At 41.8% G+C, this 17,990-nt stretch overlaps 1 protein-coding gene across 2 annotated transcripts in view; it reads left to right on the top strand.

Annotated features, from left to right (window-relative positions):
• The window catches only part of GSK3B (glycogen synthase kinase 3 beta), a 154,327-nt gene that overhangs the window by 91,163 nt on the left and 45,174 nt on the right, over positions 1–17,990 (top strand). For both annotated transcript variants that reach the window (XM_082304118.1, XM_082304119.1), the window contains exons 4-6: positions 7,723–7,833; positions 10,665–10,795; positions 12,560–12,666. In XM_082304118.1, the coding sequence (XP_082160244.1) occupies positions 7,723–7,833; positions 10,665–10,795; positions 12,560–12,666 (349 nt within the window). The remainder of the gene's footprint in view (positions 1–7,722; positions 7,834–10,664; positions 10,796–12,559; positions 12,667–17,990) is intronic.

Here is a 17,990-nt window from a genome sequence, read left to right as displayed (position 1 = left end):
AGGCTGAGCTGGCCCTTCTGCGTGCTGTAATTGATTTCTTGTCTTATTTAGCCTTAGCTGTAAGGGCATGCAGCCAAAAGCCCATGCAGACTCAGGATGGAAATTTACTCCCATAGACTTAGAGAGAGGTTTAAAATAAACATGCAGGAGATGCATGCTGAGCTGCATCTATAAGCTGCTGTGCACTCTCTCACGTGCGCTTTGGCAGCAGTGTATTAAACTGCAATCAAGACATTTGGAAGAAGGGAGCAAGTGGGTGATTTGCAAATTTGGGCTTTGCTGAACAGTTGGTGTTTCTCCAGGTTCATATCCCTGTTAGGAAGAGATATATCCTCCACCTTCAAAGAGACATGAACATCACCATCCTTTCTTGCGGGAGTGTTCAGATGAGTCCTCACGTAAGGACCATCTGTTCTGTTCCCTGTTAAAATGGAGTACTTGTAGTTGAACCATTTGGTTTCTTAATTGAACTTGTTTTTTAAAAAAAAAAAAATTCTTGCACAAAAAGTTCAATTAACAAAGCCTTGAGCCCAATTTTGAATTGACAGAGCCTGTGTGAATGTTTTGCACCAGCCTGGTAATGTGCTGAAGGGCCACCACTAGAGATGAATTTAGTCACTACGATCCATTTAATCCTTGGCAGATCTGCTGTGCTGTCAACAAAGGAGCAATTAATGCCAATTATGAGGAGTTTTGTGATGTTGGTATCTCCGTAGTCCTTGCCTGAGGCCTGCCAAGCTCATTTCAAAAAGCGCACCAGTCATCAGATAATGACTATCAGTTACTGCTGTTAGGGCTCGCAACATGCTGGGAATTTCCTTAGTTGTAGTTATGAGCAGTCTCTGGTTTTGAGTAGGTTGTGTTAATAGAAATAGCAGTTTGTCTGCCTGCGGTAGGGCTTTGCAAGAGTGGAGGAGGCAGCGGTGGCTAGATCCTCAATGTAGTAGATGTGTGCAGTGGAAATGGGAAGCTCCGTGATTTCTCTCTAGACCAGTGGAACCATCTGGTACGCCTGGTTAGTCGCTCTTCTGTTCTCAAGTCATTCCTCTACCAGCTCTAGCCACTGCGCTCATCTTCCCATGTTGGATGGCCATTAGGAAAGCAGCTTGTATTGCTTGTCCTGAGGAGGCATGTAGTTTGAACCATTACTGCTTATTATCTTGCCTAGTTTGCTGTCATGGATATATCCCGATTCAGAAATTTCCCCTCAGTCTGGAAGGCAGCATACGGGCAAGAAAACAGTGGATCTCCAAAGACTCTGCTTTTTGTTTTCATGGTAAGCTATACAGGACAGCCCAGTGATCCCAACATTATCTGTTAATTTTCATCTTCCAACAGAGCTACTGCCGGCTCATGGCACAGTCCCTGCTTGGGAGCTGTGGTTCAGATATCCACAGATCACAAACCAGTCCCACCTTTTAGATGTTGGGCAGCTGTTTCCAACTTCATAGAAATATTTTCTCCTTGGAAGTACAGCTAAAAGTTTTAAAGAATTCACAGGGCATAAAATAAACAAGAATCAGTAGGGAGTCCCAAATTGTCTTCATGAGTGACCTTTTCTTTACTATAGTCTGTCTTTAGAGGGGAAAACTATGGCAGAAAACGTCTTTTTTTTTTTTTTTGGATGATGGGGAAAGGCTTAGTACATCACCTAAGTACCTAGACTCTTTCAGTTGTCAAAGGTAGACAATGCAAACCAACAGTCTTCGAACAAGACCCAGGAAAGTTCTTAAATGTGAATTATATTGGGAAGCTTGACTTTAGCCCTTGTGCTACCATCACAGCTGACCCAGCTGGCAGTTCCTCCCTACATCAGACCGTGTTATGTTGAAGAGTAATGAGCATTACAGAACAATTTGATAAGTTTTGACAAGTAAGTATAGGAACAGAAGTCCTGGGACAGATCTCAGTTCTCAAACTCAGTCACGAACAGTGAGGGAATAGGAAAGGAGATATTATACCCGACATTTGCGGTACTAATAGAGAGTATTGGTATCTTTCTGAACACTGAAGTTGAGTCTCCAAATGCTCTTACGCCCCCAGAGTTATCTGCGTGAAACTGCAGCTATACGTCTAGGCTTATGGTTCCCTTACTTTGGTGGCAGCCATAGCTCTGTTTTGACATAGATGTGTTTGTAAACTGCAAGTAAAAACAGGCACACGTGGCCACTGGATGTCACCATTCCTTCATACAAATAAGGTCAGCTACAACATTTTTTGCATTCTCAAATTTTTCCGGTGTATCGTGGCTACTCTGTAGTTAGAGTAGGAAGGCTACAAATTCTCACTGTCTTTGAAAGCAGTTCCAAAGTCTTTGTATCTTAGCGTACTATGTCAGCCTTCGAGATAAGAGAAGGAAGGTGGATCTCATGGTGCTTGATAAGGGTGTGTGAAGTGCATGCTGGTTGTAGCTTTAAGAAAAATAACCTTTCTTTGAATCTAGGGCAAAACCTGTGTGACTTTGAACCTTGTATGTTGTCTAAATCTAGACGGCTAAGCCAGGGTGAAGGGCATATCTTACCTCACGCTGATACTCTCTGATGTTTAAATAATGCACGCAGAAAGAAGGATGATCCACGTGAAATGCTGAAATCCATTTTCTTGCTTTCTGACTCCAAGTTAAAGCCTTAACGCTTTTTGACAGAACCCTTGTGTAGCCGCCATCCTGTCAGTAACAGCTCCGTGCGTAGCACCTACCTCCGAAACAGCATTGGTGGGGTGCTGTCACACGGTAAAGAAAACATGATCTCCTTGAGTAAACTGACTGGCTTATTTACCTCGTATAGCCCCAGTCCTGATGCCTTGGGATAATTGCAATAAGTAGTGCATTCTGGAGGCGTATTCCTTAATTTTAGGTTTATCTCTTATCTGTGTGCTTTTAGCTTGAATAGGCAGGTAAAGCGAGTTTCTTCAGAAAGTAGTTCCACATTTATTTGACCAAATGCAAAGTGAGTTTCAGAAACTCCTGTGTTGGTCATCTCCTCTCGGTTGTGCTCATGTAGCTGATCACGTGGAGTCTGTCTGAAAGCTAGCTCAATTAAATGATCTGAGATTAAAAACAAACAAACAAACAAAAAAGAATGAAAGCAAGCCACCTGCAAACCACACCAGAACCACCACCACCACTGTTACTGATCTGCCAGGAGATGAAAATCAAAATGAGCCTATTCATCATTCTTTCCAAATGCTGACCAGTAAATTTAGTCACCCGAGAAGAGCACCCAGAATAGTTTCTTAACCTTTTTATCCTATTACTTGATGCTCAGAGAAATTTTCCTTAGGTTCCAGTTCAGGAGAACTTCTAGCATCTTACTGACATATTCTTCAGAGTATGCCCTGTGATTTTTGCTTTTGCCCTCAGTCTGGTGTTTGGCGTGTATGACCTCCCTGGCTCCATACCTCATCGTGTTGGTGGTAAATAGGGGCAACAGCTGGACCATGGCTGACTAATGTTGATGACAGTGTTTACACATGCACATTGGAAATGTAGTGTGAGCGATATATGGAAAAAAAAAAATGATGAAAGCTGGTGGAAACCACTCAGGATTAATTTGGGGTTTGTTGAGGTGGGGAAGGATCACAGAGATTGAATATTTGTGCTTCCCCTGCAAGGAACAATCCAGAAGAGTGAATCTTTGAATTCAATAGCTGCTGCTTTATGCTGGCCACAGTTAAGTTGGTGCTTAAAACAGGTTACTTGTGGGGACTGAAGGGCAGAAGAGTTTCAGAAGTGGAGTTTGAGACCTCCACGTACCCTTTCCTATGTCGGTAGGGTAATGTTTTCAATTTTGCTCGGTCTTAAGCCATGTAATGTGTAAGGCTCATGCGCTGGAGTAGCTGTATTTGCAGCCTGGTTTATCTCCAGTTTCTGATACAAAGAAAAAAATTAAGTTGCTGGAATGTTTTGGCTTTCATGTCCTAGACTTTCTCGTGCCTTTTATTATGTCATATTCAGTATTGGTATCTACTTACATGAAGTGTTTCCAGCCGAAGTGAAATGGTGCTTGAATTGTCGGTTCTTGAGCGGTGCAGAGCGGTTCAATGGCAAGGCCGTGGTGATTTTGCTCTGGCTTGTTTCGGAGCAGTGTTTGTCAACTGAGCATTTATCAGCCAAGTGACAAAAAAGCAGCTTCTAACATTTGAGGCGATTGCAGGTACATGAGCTGTATTGCTAAAATCAAAATCCTTATAAAATACATTGATATTTCAGGATCTGCCTCCCTGCCCTTCCCCCCTTTTTCATTTTCAAGAGTACATGGTCATAACCTTAGCAGCAAGCACAGGAGAACATGGATGCACATTAAACGTTTGACCTGCTGAGGAAAGCTAATAATCTATTCAATCCCAATGACTGTAGAGAGGAGTGAGTTATTAAACGACACTTTGTGTTTGCTTTCTGTCGTTTATACAATGCAGTCTCGTCTGGACCTCTCTCTTCTCTGTAGAGGCATTTCAGAGGTGCTCCTGATGGTTACTTTACCTTGGGAGGTTCCCGGCCCAGTGATTTTGAAACAGCAGCGTGGAAACGGAGTCACGTGTGGAATACGCGGTGAGGTTTGAAAAAGGCTTCCTGTAATGGAAAGATAAGCCTTGATCCTCCCGCTTGATCCTCAAGTAGTTGCCCTCATTTGGCAAGCTCTTTGAGCTAACCCTGTTTCCTATTGCAATACATCTGGGTCACTGGAAAAATATGTGTTTAGGAGGAATGCATGAGGTAGGCAAACCAGGTTACATCATCCTCAGAGCTTGTCAGGCCATGACTGCTTTCTAGCTCATATTGAATGTTGTTCAGGGGAATCCAGGTAACTCAGATGTTATTTTCATCCAGTTCATGCTCACAGAGAAGGGTGAGGGCTCTTGAAAACTGAATTCTGAGCATTTATCAGATTTGTGCCAGGTTACATCAGGAGGAAGTAGGTCAGAACACTTGAATCATCTTTAATTCATGAAAGTAGTCATGTAGGGCACTTCTGAAGTGTCAGTTGCTTGTGGCAGGAGTGCTGCTACTTATATAGGCAACACCATAAGCCTTGCCTTTGTAGTTGTATATTAAAGTTCTGGGTACATCAAATGGTACATCAAAACTTGGTTGTCGGTTGGGGGAAAGGCGTTTGTGCCTTCACATCTTCTAGGTGATAACGTGCGATACGTGTTTACAGAGGAGCAGTGCCGTGTGAAACCCATGTAGCTTCCAACAGAACATGAAATAAAAATCAAAATGGAGGAGAGAAAAGTAAAACAAAGGTGGTGTGAACTAAAGAGAGTTCTGTAGTTCTCAAAACTTGCTGTTGTGAAGTAGCATAGGTGGGGTATGTTTGGCAAACATAGCATCTATGGGACCTATAGATGGGTCTTACTGGTTTACATGTCTCCTTTTACTTGTACTATGAGAGGATAATGAAATCCCTGTAGTTCCATTTCTACTCTTTTTTTTTTTTCTGTCTCTCTAATCGCTCATGTACATTTTTTTCATACATGGAACGTGAATCCTCTGAATGAAAGTAATCAGCCTCAGCAACGTAGTACTTTGTGCAGTGACTTGCTGCCAATAAGGCTTTCCCACTCTCCAAGAGGAGGCAAGCATTAAACGTATTCATCAGGTTGTATCTACACCGAATCAAGCAGAATTCATATTCATGAGACTGTTTCTTCTCTTGGTGTACAGGTTGCCTTACCAGGCATGAGTTAACTTTGATTTGTCAGGACATTTATTTTCTGTATTTTATAATTAATACCTTGAAGGCTCTCACCTAAGAAGAGGTGGTGGTGGATTTTTATTGGCTTGAAGTGAGAGTCAGGGAAGGAAGGACTTCTCTTGTTGCAGAAGGGAAAGTGCTAAAATACAAGCACATCGTTTTCTTGCATACATTTGCACGTCCGTGGACTTCCAGAGCCATCTGGTATTCCCTCTGCGCTGCTGGTAGGTGTCCCTCCTCATCCATTTCAAAAAGTTTGTTCTCCAGCCTGGTCCTCAGAGTCCTTCACCTTGGTACCCAGTTCCTGGGACGGCACTGGGAGAGGCACCAGCGCAGGCACGGTCTGGGAGGCTGCTGCTCTTTCTCTCTGTTGCAGAATTACCATAAGAGCAGATACAAGTTAGTGGGCCATTGGCATTTACTTAGTGCTGGTGCTGTTGCCGCTGTCATTTCGGTAATGATATTAAAAAAAGAATATTTTTTTTTTGTGGGGAGGAGTGATGTAGGCAGGGCTTTGCAAGGTGACTTGGCCTATTAGGAGGTATCGGTAAGAGCTATTAAAACGTCCTGAAAATACGAGCATTTATTGTCAAATAATGGTGAACCGAGATATTGAATTCCGAGTCTTTAATAACACACAAAAGCAGCAGTTCTTCGCATATCGTGTATTCAAGCTGCGTATTTCTGCGTGCGTTACCACGTACCATTTCTTTACTCATTGCAGACTGCTGCTCTGTGCTGACGCAGGATAGAGACCGGTAAAGAAAACGGAGCACTGTGAGAGTAACTCGCCACACTCTGTGCTCTGGGTGATGTGTTAAGGCACAGTAATATCATTAAATTGCTATAGATAAATGAGGTTTGGTTTTGGGTGTTCAGATACACAGCCAGCGGACCTGCCGACAAGGGACTCCAGTTGAAGACTTGGGCGTTCTGTACTGTTTCCATCCACGTAAAGTCTCTTTGCATCGTCTTTCTCTATAGAAAGATCCAGCTGTTAACACAGCAAGCGCAGGAGAGGTTACTCCTGGTTAATTCACCTAGCTTTCAAGAATAATTTTTCAGGTTGATATAATTAATTATACCCACCCCCCAACATTAAATGTATTCACAGTCTTGATAGGAGTTGCACAGAAGACTGAATTAAAATATCTGAAGTCTTTTTAAGACCTGTTTTACTGCTGAAAATTCTCAGTTCCGCAATTAGGCACTATGTGATTATAGTACTTTGTCATTTAATTCCTCTTTGTTCCTTCTGTCCTTTGCTAATGTATTCTCTAACGAAGCACCTTATTATACAGCTACGTTTGTTGTTTCTCCATTTGTTGTTTCTCTGTGTTACGTTCACACGGGCCTCTAACCTGATCCTAGATATTACAAGTAATACTCAAGTCTTTATTTTTGTCTTGTTCTGTTTTGCCATGAATAAGTTCATATGTTTAAGTTGGAGATAACTGTATGTAAACAAAATGGTTACAAATGTTAACACTAGCCTACTGTGTGTGAATGGTTAATATGTGTTATTAATCCCTTAATAGTTAGAAATTCGGTAAGATCAAAGGAACATTTCTAAAAGATGCAGGAACTTGTTTTTGATGTGTAGTTATGGGATGTGAGTTTGGGACTTTTAAATTTGCACTTCTTGGGTTTTGGTGGGGAAGGGACTACTGGGTTAATAGACTGCTTTAAATAATGATGCAAGTGTCACCGTGTCTGCTAATGAAAATATTGAATGGGCAGAACGATTATATCCTTCTCCACATTTATAATCAGAAAATGCCTTATGTTGGAGACCATATTAATTAATGTGACCTTGAACGTAAGTTTGACTTAAGTATTTGTGCACAAGTGCAAAGCTGAAAGGAAAAACTGTTTGGCAGCAGCTTGCACTGCCACTAGAGACATGTACTTAAAATGTCCACAGCTTTCTCATCCTGGTGGCTTTCTGAATGCTTTAATTGTACTTCATGCTTCAAATCTGTTGCTGATTTATTTTTTTTTTTCCCCCTGCTCTTTTCTCTTTCAGAAAGATGAGGTGTACCTCAACTTGGTGCTGGACTATGTTCCTGAAACAGTATACAGAGTTGCCAGACATTATAGTCGGGCCAAACAGACACTCCCTATGATTTATGTCAAGGTAGGTAACTGATAGATGCGGTTAGATGAAGAAGGTTATTATAGGAATAGACTCTGCGGATACCTCTTTTCTGACATAACTAGTTTTCTGAAATTTTTAGGAGCGCATACGTCTTGAGGCAAGGAAGAAAAAAAGAAAGATTAAAATGATTATTTGTTACGGTGAAGGAAGAATAGAGGCATGAGGCTTAAAGGAAGCACTCCTGATTTCTCATTTTACAAAAATCTTGGAATGGGTGGGGGAGGCTGAGCGTGGGGGGGAATGTTTTGGTTGTTAAGCAGCTTAGATAGAGACTGACACCAGCCAGACGAGCAGCCCCAGTTTCCTGAGATGATGAAGACACAATAGCACAAAGGTCAGGAACTGAAAGAGGATGTCAGGAAGAACAGTGCTCTCTTATCTGTTATCTTCCCCCTTCCCTGGCATATGAGTAGGAGTTCATGTGCTTCTGTTGGGGGCATGAAAGGCATATTTTTGTCCCCTTCCCTTGTGGGAAGCCAAGTGGCTCTTGTCTTGAAGAGCTATGTGGGGTAAGAGTCTGTATGCACCTTGTAGGCTCACGACATCTCTTAAGTTGTCTGCATCTTTTGTCATCTTTTGCAAAGTGGTTCAAATGAATAAAATTTCATTTTTTTGGCCAACACAGGACCCGTCTGGGTCTCATAGTTCCATTTCATATATTGTGCCCACAATCCACACGCTAGTGAACAATCATGTTTTCACACGGCATTAACTTGTTAACATGGCGTCCAGGTGACATGAAAATTAGCAACAAATATTCCTGATTCGTCTTAATTTCTCCAGACTTCTCTTTAAAAGTGTAATGCTTTAACATGAGGATGGGCTTAAGAAAAAAAGCTTTAATTTGATTGAAAGAAGATGAAAGTTACAAATAGTAATTATTCCAATAACAAAGTGTTGTTGCGTAACTGTGTATGCATAAATTGTAAGTGGCATGTCTCCACGTGCCTGTTTTTAAGAAAGCACAGAATCTTATCATCCAGCAATAAGAATTTCTACTGCAAGGTTACTCTTTTTGGTCTGTTGGTGGAACAGCATGTCTTCAGGTTATATGCTCCCCCAAATTTGTTAGCTTAGCTTTTGATAAATTGTTTATATAGCTTTTGTCAGTACTCTTGCCCTAATTGTGCTTCATTATGGGGACTTGGGAAAAAATTGTCCTTACTTACCTTTTGAGAGAAAATTCTGCTTCGACTCTTTCATCTTGCTGGATACTTGGGACTTCTCGTTCCAGGTAGCCTGGAAGACTTCTTATTTTTCTGGCAAGGCAAGCCTTTCTCATAATCCTGTATTGAAAAGGATCATGTTACCTTGATGTCATTAAAGCTTTTGCAATTTTTCAGACATCTTGGTTGCACAAAGGTCAGATCATACCTATTTGTTCACTTCTGATTGATACCTAGGCAGGCAGAGAGCTGCTTTCCCCTGGGTAACAAAGAAACTGTTAAAGAACTGCAAGGAAGCTTTTCTAGCAATCTTTTTGCTAATTTTTATTTGTAACTTCTAATGTGCTGTAAGAAATTCTTGGAAATTTTGGGTTTGCTGTGTGGAGATGAAAGGCATACTTTCTAAATCCCACATGTGTTGACTTGACTTCTCAAGTTAGAGCAATCTTTTGGATTATTTTGCAATACGCTTGCACAATAATGCGTCTGGAACAGGCACTTCAGAAAACATGTTTGTTTCCTTTTCTTTGTGCAGAGTTGTGGTTTTGAGAAACAAATATGAAAACTAAAGACCTAGAGCCAAAACTCAGGCGACTCTTCCCGCTCCTACCTTCCCCACCAAACAAACAAAAACCAAGGGAGAGAGAAAGAGCAAAAGACAAAGATAGTGGTGAAAGTGAGGCAAACATGACCTGATAACAGTATCTAGCAATTGCACCGGGTTTTACAGACCATTAAAGGTGAACTATGGAGAATGAGCTCAGAAAAGGAAAGCGTTGTCGACCTTGAAACAGGGCTTCCCATGCCTTTATGACTATGCTATACAGTCCTAATTGTGTCCAGCAGCTCGTTATTCTCCATAAAGCAGGTAGCTCCAGCAGCTGGGCATCCTCCCCTTGCCCTGTGATCTTGCCCTGTGAAGCTCTTGGCTTGATAGCACCTCCCCTTGCTGTGTTCCTCCTCGCTAAGGGGCTGGTTAGCCTTGAACAGGGGGCAGAGCAAACCCTCCCTCAGCATGCTTGTTTGCTGTGCCTTGCAGAAAATTATCCTGAAAAGTTGTTTTTATCTGCCCACTCTTTTTGCCCAGAGATTTGAAATTAAAATGAGTCTGTCCCCTCACCAAGAGAAGCTGGGGACATTCATTCAAGTGACAGGCTGAGACACTACCATAGTCCTTGGGCAACATTTAATATGTTGTTAATAACTTCATCAACTGAAGGGTTTTCTTTGTTGTGGTTTTTTTGGGGGGGTTGGGTTTTTTTTTCCCCTTTACATAACCTGGAATACTTCATTTCTATGAAGAGGCTGATTTATAAAGCAAACTGAAACACCTTTATTTCGTCTCTGTTTTTTATGACTACCGTTATTTATAGATGTTGGAAAGCTGGCACAATTATTATTTTGGAATTGTGGTCCCTTTTGGAAGGATGAATGAACAAATTTAAGCTGTATGTGTGGGTATGTAGCAAAGGGTGGTGGGGAAGGTATGCGAATACCTTGCCCATCTTCATAGCACTAATATGCATTCAGTAGGGTCTTTTTTGAGTGATTCTGGTTTTCGTCTAATAGGAGTTTGTGCTAAATGAATTGTTTACCCTGTTTTGACTGGGAAAGCATGCCTTATGCAATGTTTCCATCTTCCAGTTGTACATGTATCAGCTGTTCCGGAGTTTAGCCTATATCCATTCCTTTGGGATCTGCCACCGGGATATAAAACCACAGAACCTCTTGCTGGACCCTGATACAGCTGTTCTAAAACTCTGCGACTTCGGAAGGTAAGCGCGTCTGTGGCCTGAAGCCTGGTGAAAGTGAACCTGGGTGCAGTTGTTTTGCAGAGAAACCCTCCGTGTTCTTCCAAAGGTCTTCATTTGTAGTTTTGAAACTACAAATCAATATGGAGAGAAATAAAATTCAAGGCTGTTATTTGTGCAGGTAGTCAAAAAATAAAATAAATATGCCATTGCATAGGGATAATACTGTGCCATGGAAAAATACAACCAAATGTTAGGGTGAAATGTGTTTGGGAAAGAGAGGACAGGCGCAGTGGTATAGTAACCTGAAAAGGCTAACGTTATGCTTTATTAGTTTATTTTTATGTACACAAAGTTACTTAATATTTCAAATGCTGTAGAGGCTCGAGATCAGAAGCAACACTTGTAATTGAAGCTCTAACATAGCGGATGTCTATACCCTAGGTTCCAGTGGCACATTTATTTCCAGTATCCATTCAAGTGACTCACCTTTAGAGTCCAGCCCTCGTCTTAAAACTGCTCCAGAAATTCTGGGAATCCACACTGAGACGGGAGACAGATTTCTCTCTGGGAAAGTTCAGTCTTCAGATTGTGCTATAACTTTGCAGACTAAAATAGTTAGGGCATATGTGCGAGGGGTCACTGAAGCTGCTGTTGCTAAATTCGCTTGCGCGTAGTGAGTGGGAATGTCAGAGGGTGGTTATTCAAGCAGCGCATCGTCATGCCTCGTGGCTCGGGAATCTCTTCCTCGGCTCCGCCTCACCGGTGTTGGAGCAAAATAGGAATCACACTGACACTCAAAAGAAACAATGCATTAAATGGTGGTAATTCCTCTGTGTTAACAGTGGGAATCTGTTAATTGTAGTTTCTATATAGAAAACAGACTTTTTAAAACAGACTGAGGGGTGGTGGGAGTCCTTCCCTGAAGGCCAAGAGGAGCGTCTGGAAGGCTGGATGTTGGATTTGGCTGGCTTGCCACTCCGCTGGGTTTGGTGCTACTTAGTTGAGTGTCATATTTCTAAAAGGGCAGTTTTGTCCTCCAGCTCCTTTCCATCTAACACTTGGTGTCAATTAAGAAAGAAGTATAAGATGTTCATAGACTCATGTTCCAAAAGTAAGGTGCTCTCGTGTTCCTCTGTTTTCTTAGATGCTTCCAAAGGTAGTGGTTACTGTAGATTAGATCCTTTGCGACTGATGTCTTGCAGTGTAAATGAAGCCTTCAAGTTAATCGTGGACCATTAACATGTGATTACACTGGCAAAGTTTTTTATTCCTTTGTCTCCTCATACCACACTCCCTTAAACAGTAAAAAGCCAGAATATTCTGATGGAAGTTCAAAAAAACCCACCACACCACCACCACCACCCACCCCCTAAAAAAAACCCCCAAAAACGCCAAACCCTCTCAGTTCTGGTGAATATCCAGGGCTTTTGAACCTTAAAAGGTAACTAAATTTGACTGAACTGTATTCTGTCCTCTTTTTCTTTGTAAACAAACCTTTGTACCTGGCAAAAGACAACTGCCAGCCAAAAATCTGACCCTATTTGTCACCTAGACTGTAGTCAGAATTTCCTTTGCTGTGTCCAGTACAAGGTAGCTGCTTGATGGATTGGACTGATTTCATGGTAAATCATTGAGTTTGTGGCTTGCATCAGCTTAGAAGAACATGGTACTTTAGCATTTAGGATTTGGGGGTGGGTGAAGAGTGCCAAAGCTTAGTGTTGGTCTGCACTGCAATATCGTAAAACTATACCTTACTGAAAGATTATGATTTTGTTTCCTTTTCAGTGCAAAACAGCTGGTTCGTGGAGAACCTAATGTCTCATACATCTGCTCTCGGTACTACAGGGCACCAGAGTTGATCTTTGGAGCCACCGATTATACCTCCAGTATAGGTACGTACGTGTATTTGTTGAAATCTATACCGGCTGCATGTGTTCTTATTCTGTAGTTAAGTGTAAAGGTTTCCAGAGATCTCAGATATGATCCCGAGACACAAAATTTTAATGTAAATGGTCAAGTACCACTTCTTAACGAAATACACAGATTTTGTAGGTGGCTGCTGTGATTTCTGTGCCCTTTGAGATTTCAGTGTCAATAGCATTAGGGAAGCGCTTTTTTTAATGTGTGTGGGGAAATCTGGTTTCAAACAAAACATTTTCCAGCTCTCCAGGTAATTTTGCTATTGAGTTTCAAAGTAGCTCTCAAGCCGAAAAAGCATTTGATGACTTAAAATAACTGTAAAGAGGGGATTGTAGAAATATCAACTACTGCATCTGATATGCTATGATTTAGACACGAATATTTCTGTCAGTTACTTACTTGGTTTTTAGTAAGGTGTTTTTAGTGGGAGAGAAAATGTGGCCTGATGATTGGCTTTAAACTCTCTTGACAGTTTTAATATATTGCATACACTAGTCTTTCTCATTCAACTTACTCTGTTAACTTTTGCTGTCCTTTAGTCATTAATTTTCACCATGAAGACGACTTCTTTCTGATACCTGGCATGTAGCTGCGTCATGGAAATGTTAGGGAAGCTGGTGGTTTTGGCAGAGGACAGGGAATAGCCGGATTTTCATACAGTAGAATCGTAAAAATGAACAGCAATGTGTTGGCTGGTTATGGGTAACTTCTTCAGTTTTTTAGTCAAGATATTCCCTGGGCCCTTTCTGAAGGCTGGTGCTAAACTTTTCCCTTGCTTATGGACTTGAGTTGCCTAGGCAAGGTTTAGTATGTTCAAAAGGATTTGGAGATCACGATCAAGTCCTGGCATAATATGTTTATAACCCGTTAGAGTGTTCTAACTGGTATTAAACTCGTTGGCTGGCTGGCTCATTTCAACTCTGTAGTTCTTTGAAAATAGAAGTGTTTCTGAAGACTCACCTGCTCTTGCTAATTTTTTTTTCCATTAGTTATTCTGCAGTATGTATTATAGCAACACTCGCATATCTCCCCTGCTATTAAAAAAAAAAAAGGCAGACCCATAAGAAGTCTGGGGAAGGTTATGGCACAATAAAGATAAAAAGGCAGAACTTGTTTAATGGTTGGCCGCTGCCAAAAATGGCAGCCCTGGCCTTACTCCTTCTTGCCCCTGGATACCCTGGCTCTCATGGTTTGCTGTTTAATATGCCGATTTGGCTTCAACTGACAAGAGACTTTCATTTTGGTTAGGTTAACTTTCTGCTACGTTAGTGAGTTGAATCAACATTACTGCGTAGTCCGATCAGCAGCAGAGCCCAGGTGAAAGCAAAGTGGCGGGAACTCGTGAGGGAGAGGAAGGAGGCCGACGGTGGCTGACATCTTTTTGCCAGCTGATAGCTGATAGATTGGCTCAGCTGCGTTATCAGAGGGCGCCGAGACAGCTTGTTTCAGAGGATAACTGCATAAAACAAATATTGTAGGTGTCGCCAGAAGAGACTGCTTTGTAGATAAGTCTGTGAAATGTTTCTCGCTCCAATTGTATAATGGCTTTAATCTTGCACTTTTTTGCAGAACCTTTTTAAAAGTCGCTCTTTCCTTTTTTGTTTTCTTATCTGCTGGTCTTTAAAACAGTTCTAATGGTCATTTTAAAGTGCGGACTCTTATTTTTCCGCTTACCAAAAACATCATTAATTTCAATTGTTGTGCTTCAGACTTTCTCATGCCCCCCAAAAACCCGTGTCCCCCCAAGCCCCTTTTCTGAACAAATCAATCTAAATGAAACTTGCACAGAAGAGCTTGGAAATTAAGTTCAGCAAATACTCCTTCCTTCCTACCCTTTCCTCCCTCCACTTCCTTATCAACAAAATCTTTGTATTTGGGAGCTGGGAAGTAATAAAATGCTTTTATACGCTTTGCAGTTTCCCAGTATTCTGGAATATGTTAGAAATTTTAGGGCTTTAGTTTTGTGATGCTGCTGCTGCTTCCAGTGGTGTTAAACACCGTGGTATTCCTTAGCTCTTGCTAAGGCAGCAGCAGTGCTTAGCGAGGACACTCGTCCAAACCCAACCAGCAGCGTTTGTATACCAACCAGATAGGTTTCTTAAAAGAGAGGGAGTGGAAAGAACATTTAATTACCAGTAATTTATCCATAACTCAAACTATAGGAAACCATGAGATGCTTTAGTATTGTAATGCTGCATTTTAAACCTTTTTTTTTAATGTGGACATGCTTGTGTTTTCTAGTTCTTGTTTTCTTCTGAATTATCAGCCCAACAGTATTTCCTGCTATAGTCTTTTTCTCTATATAAGAATTCACATGAGGGTAGTGGGGGGTAACAAAAACTGAGCTTAAATGTGATGTAGGGATCTTCACTCTTCTGCTTAAATATGTTAAAATGTTAAAACTACATTAAAAATAAAATCAGAGAAGAATGTGAAGCCAAAAAAGTGTTCTAAGTAGAGCTCTTCCGTACATTATCTGCGAGGCATCCAGCTGTTTTCATAAGGTTTTTTGTTTGCTAACATTATGGCAAGGCTTATGATTATGACACACTGCAATATACTAATTATTGGAAGTATTTCTGAGCGAGAAGTGCTCTTTAACCCTAGGCAATGACACTGTGGTGGCCCAGGACTGACAGTACAGCCAGCCTGCATCATGACCATTTCAGTAGGTAGTCATCTTGTTCAGCACTGTAACCAGGAGTTGCATTAGCCTGTCCGGCTTCGTCTAGGTTGTCTTTTAACACATTAATTTGTCCTTGCGACGTTACTTGCTCTTCAGTGTGTCAGAAACTGAAGTTGGTTCCAGGATGTGTCTTTACAGTTCTGTTGTGGCATCCAGGGTGAAAACTGGCTTTTAACTTCTAGGATCTCGATTATTTCATCAAAGTGCCAAATTTCATCAATGACTTAAATTCTAACCCAAAAGGTACCAGAGGTATTGTTTGTTCACTTTTGTAAAGTACTGCATTAGTGCTATATATAAATATATAAGATAGTAAGGGTAGCATCAAAGCACATTTACTGCTGTTAATGCCTCTGTGTGTGTCATCGAGCAGACCTCGGACTATTATTAAAATAACGACCTGGGAAATGACCTATTCAAGTTTTTAAATAATCCCTGTTGCCAAATAGCTACAAATCCAGTCCCATAATAGCTCTGTCGTCTGCCTGTGTTTCAACTTTAAGGGATTTTTCAATGGTCGGGCACAAGCATTCATGTCCCTTGGGTGCCTTCATCGCTTGTACAGTTTGGGCCTTCGTGCACCTTTGACTGTGAATTCTGCAAGTGCGTGCATGTCCCTAAGGCTTGCTGGGGATGGCACGTCGTTTTGTTCCTGCAGCTGGTTTGTAGGTGGTTTGGTTTTTTTGCAAACCGAGCCCTTCGGCTATCCCTTGACAGCGTTTTGGCCGAAGCTTCTTCCTTGCAGGTCTCTGTGGGTTACGCCATCCCAGAGCGTGTTGCCGGCATGCTGCTGGCTGCGCCGGTCATCTGGGTGCCGCTGCCTGCTGAAACACCGTGGGATGGCTGCCCACGTTCCCCTACAACGTCCTGGGACAAACATAGGCGCTGGAGCAGGGGTGGGTGCAGACATTTCTGTTGCCATGTGATCCTCTTCTGCAGAAAGAAGCTGTGCAGTGAAGCTTTACCCCCAGAACATGCATTTTTTTACTAGGTTAGGTAATGGGGCAATGGAGAGCTCACCGGAACGTGGCGGTGCTTCTGGATAACAAGGGTCTGCTGGCCTCGGTGCGTTTTCTCCGTCACTGCGCTGGCAGGAATTGAGAGTGTTCCAGAGGGAACATTTATAGCCACTGGCAGGGAAAGATTGATCTGCGTGGCTGTATCGCTGGCTTCTCTTGGGGTGTCCAAAAATAAGTATCACAAAGTTATTCATTCACTTTCCTAGTGAGCACTAAGACAGAAGGAGAGAGTATTTCACCTCAGCAGTCTGGAGCAGGAGCTCCTCTGGAGGCGCGTGTAGTCGGGCTGTTTCCGAGTTTCCTGGGGAAGAACCATCACGAGGTGTGTCCCAAACCTGTTGCCAAACAGTGAAAAGTATTTGCCTCTGTATCTCAGATGGCAACTTCCAAAGCTGAAAATAAGCACGGGCATCGATTTACTGAAATATTCTATCACCTGTCATTGCAGTTTCATCTCTTCGTTGCAGAAAAATAGAAATACCTGTGTTTAACTTTTGTTCTTAGTACTGAAACAAGCATGGCTTTCCAAGCATTTCAGGTTTCAGCCTTATTCTGTCTCCATAACCTGTGGATCTGTGGTGGCTTGATGTGCAAAACTTGCACCGATGTAGCATGCGTGCCCGTAATCCAGAATCTTCCTCGTGTTCTGACATCCCAAAGAGTGTTCCAAACAAGCAGCAACGAAAAGCACTTTGTGCTCTGGCATTTGGCAACTAGAAGCTGCTGATTTTACGACTTCCTAGGGCTGCTTTTCTGACGCCTGGTTGCTTCCCCGCTCGTTGGTTTCCAGAGCAGTAACTTTGAGTCACCTCCAAGATGGAAGAAGTCCATCAAGATCAAGGCATAGTGGGGCAGAGATGAATAGATGAGGAGGAAAAAAAATGTAGAAAGGTATACGTACCCCATAAAGTGTCAGATAAAGGAAAGTTCTTAATTTGTACTAAATGTGTGAGAGCAGGCTCACCTCTTTTTTTTTTTTTTTTTTTCCTTCATGTCCTCCAAATAACAAGTTAGAGGAGCTGGAGCATAATACGATGAGTGGTGCTCATGCCGTGAAGAAGAGGGCCAGCTTCTCAGCTTGGAAAGGCAGAGTTTGAGATCACAAAAATGAAATTTGTGGGCAGGGTGTTCTGTCGCAGAGAGCTGGAAATTGCCCACTTGTACAGTTAAAGCTAGAGGTTGTTCTGCTGGATGCCTCCTCCTGAACTCAAGAGAAGTTTTTCCTTTTCTTACCTTCTCTAATGCTGGAGTGGCATTCAAAAGCAAGGGAATTATACAGATGATATTATTAGACAAGTTAATGTCCACTAACAACTGCGAAGATCAATAAAGTAATAGAAACTTAGATTAAGCAAAGTTTTGCAGTATATGAATTTTTGTGTGCTTAAATTAGCACAGGTAGTTCATGTGATAATGGTATTTAAGTGCTCTACTGTCTACAAAAGATAGGGCATTAGCTACTGTTATAATGTGTGAAAGCTATCTTCAATAACCTTATTTGAAGGTTGCTTTTGCCTGGCCGTTGCATTTACTGTCCATATTGTTTAGACTACATTTCACCAAAGGTATGAAGAAAGTAGCCTTGTCTACT

Source organism: Platalea leucorodia (genome assembly GCF_965183815.1).
Source record: "Platalea leucorodia genome assembly, chromosome: 2".
Taxonomy (NCBI): domain Eukaryota; kingdom Metazoa; phylum Chordata; class Aves; order Pelecaniformes; family Threskiornithidae; genus Platalea; species Platalea leucorodia.
Note: the sequence above shows the minus strand (reverse complement) of the source record. Positions and strands in the feature narration are given on the sequence as shown.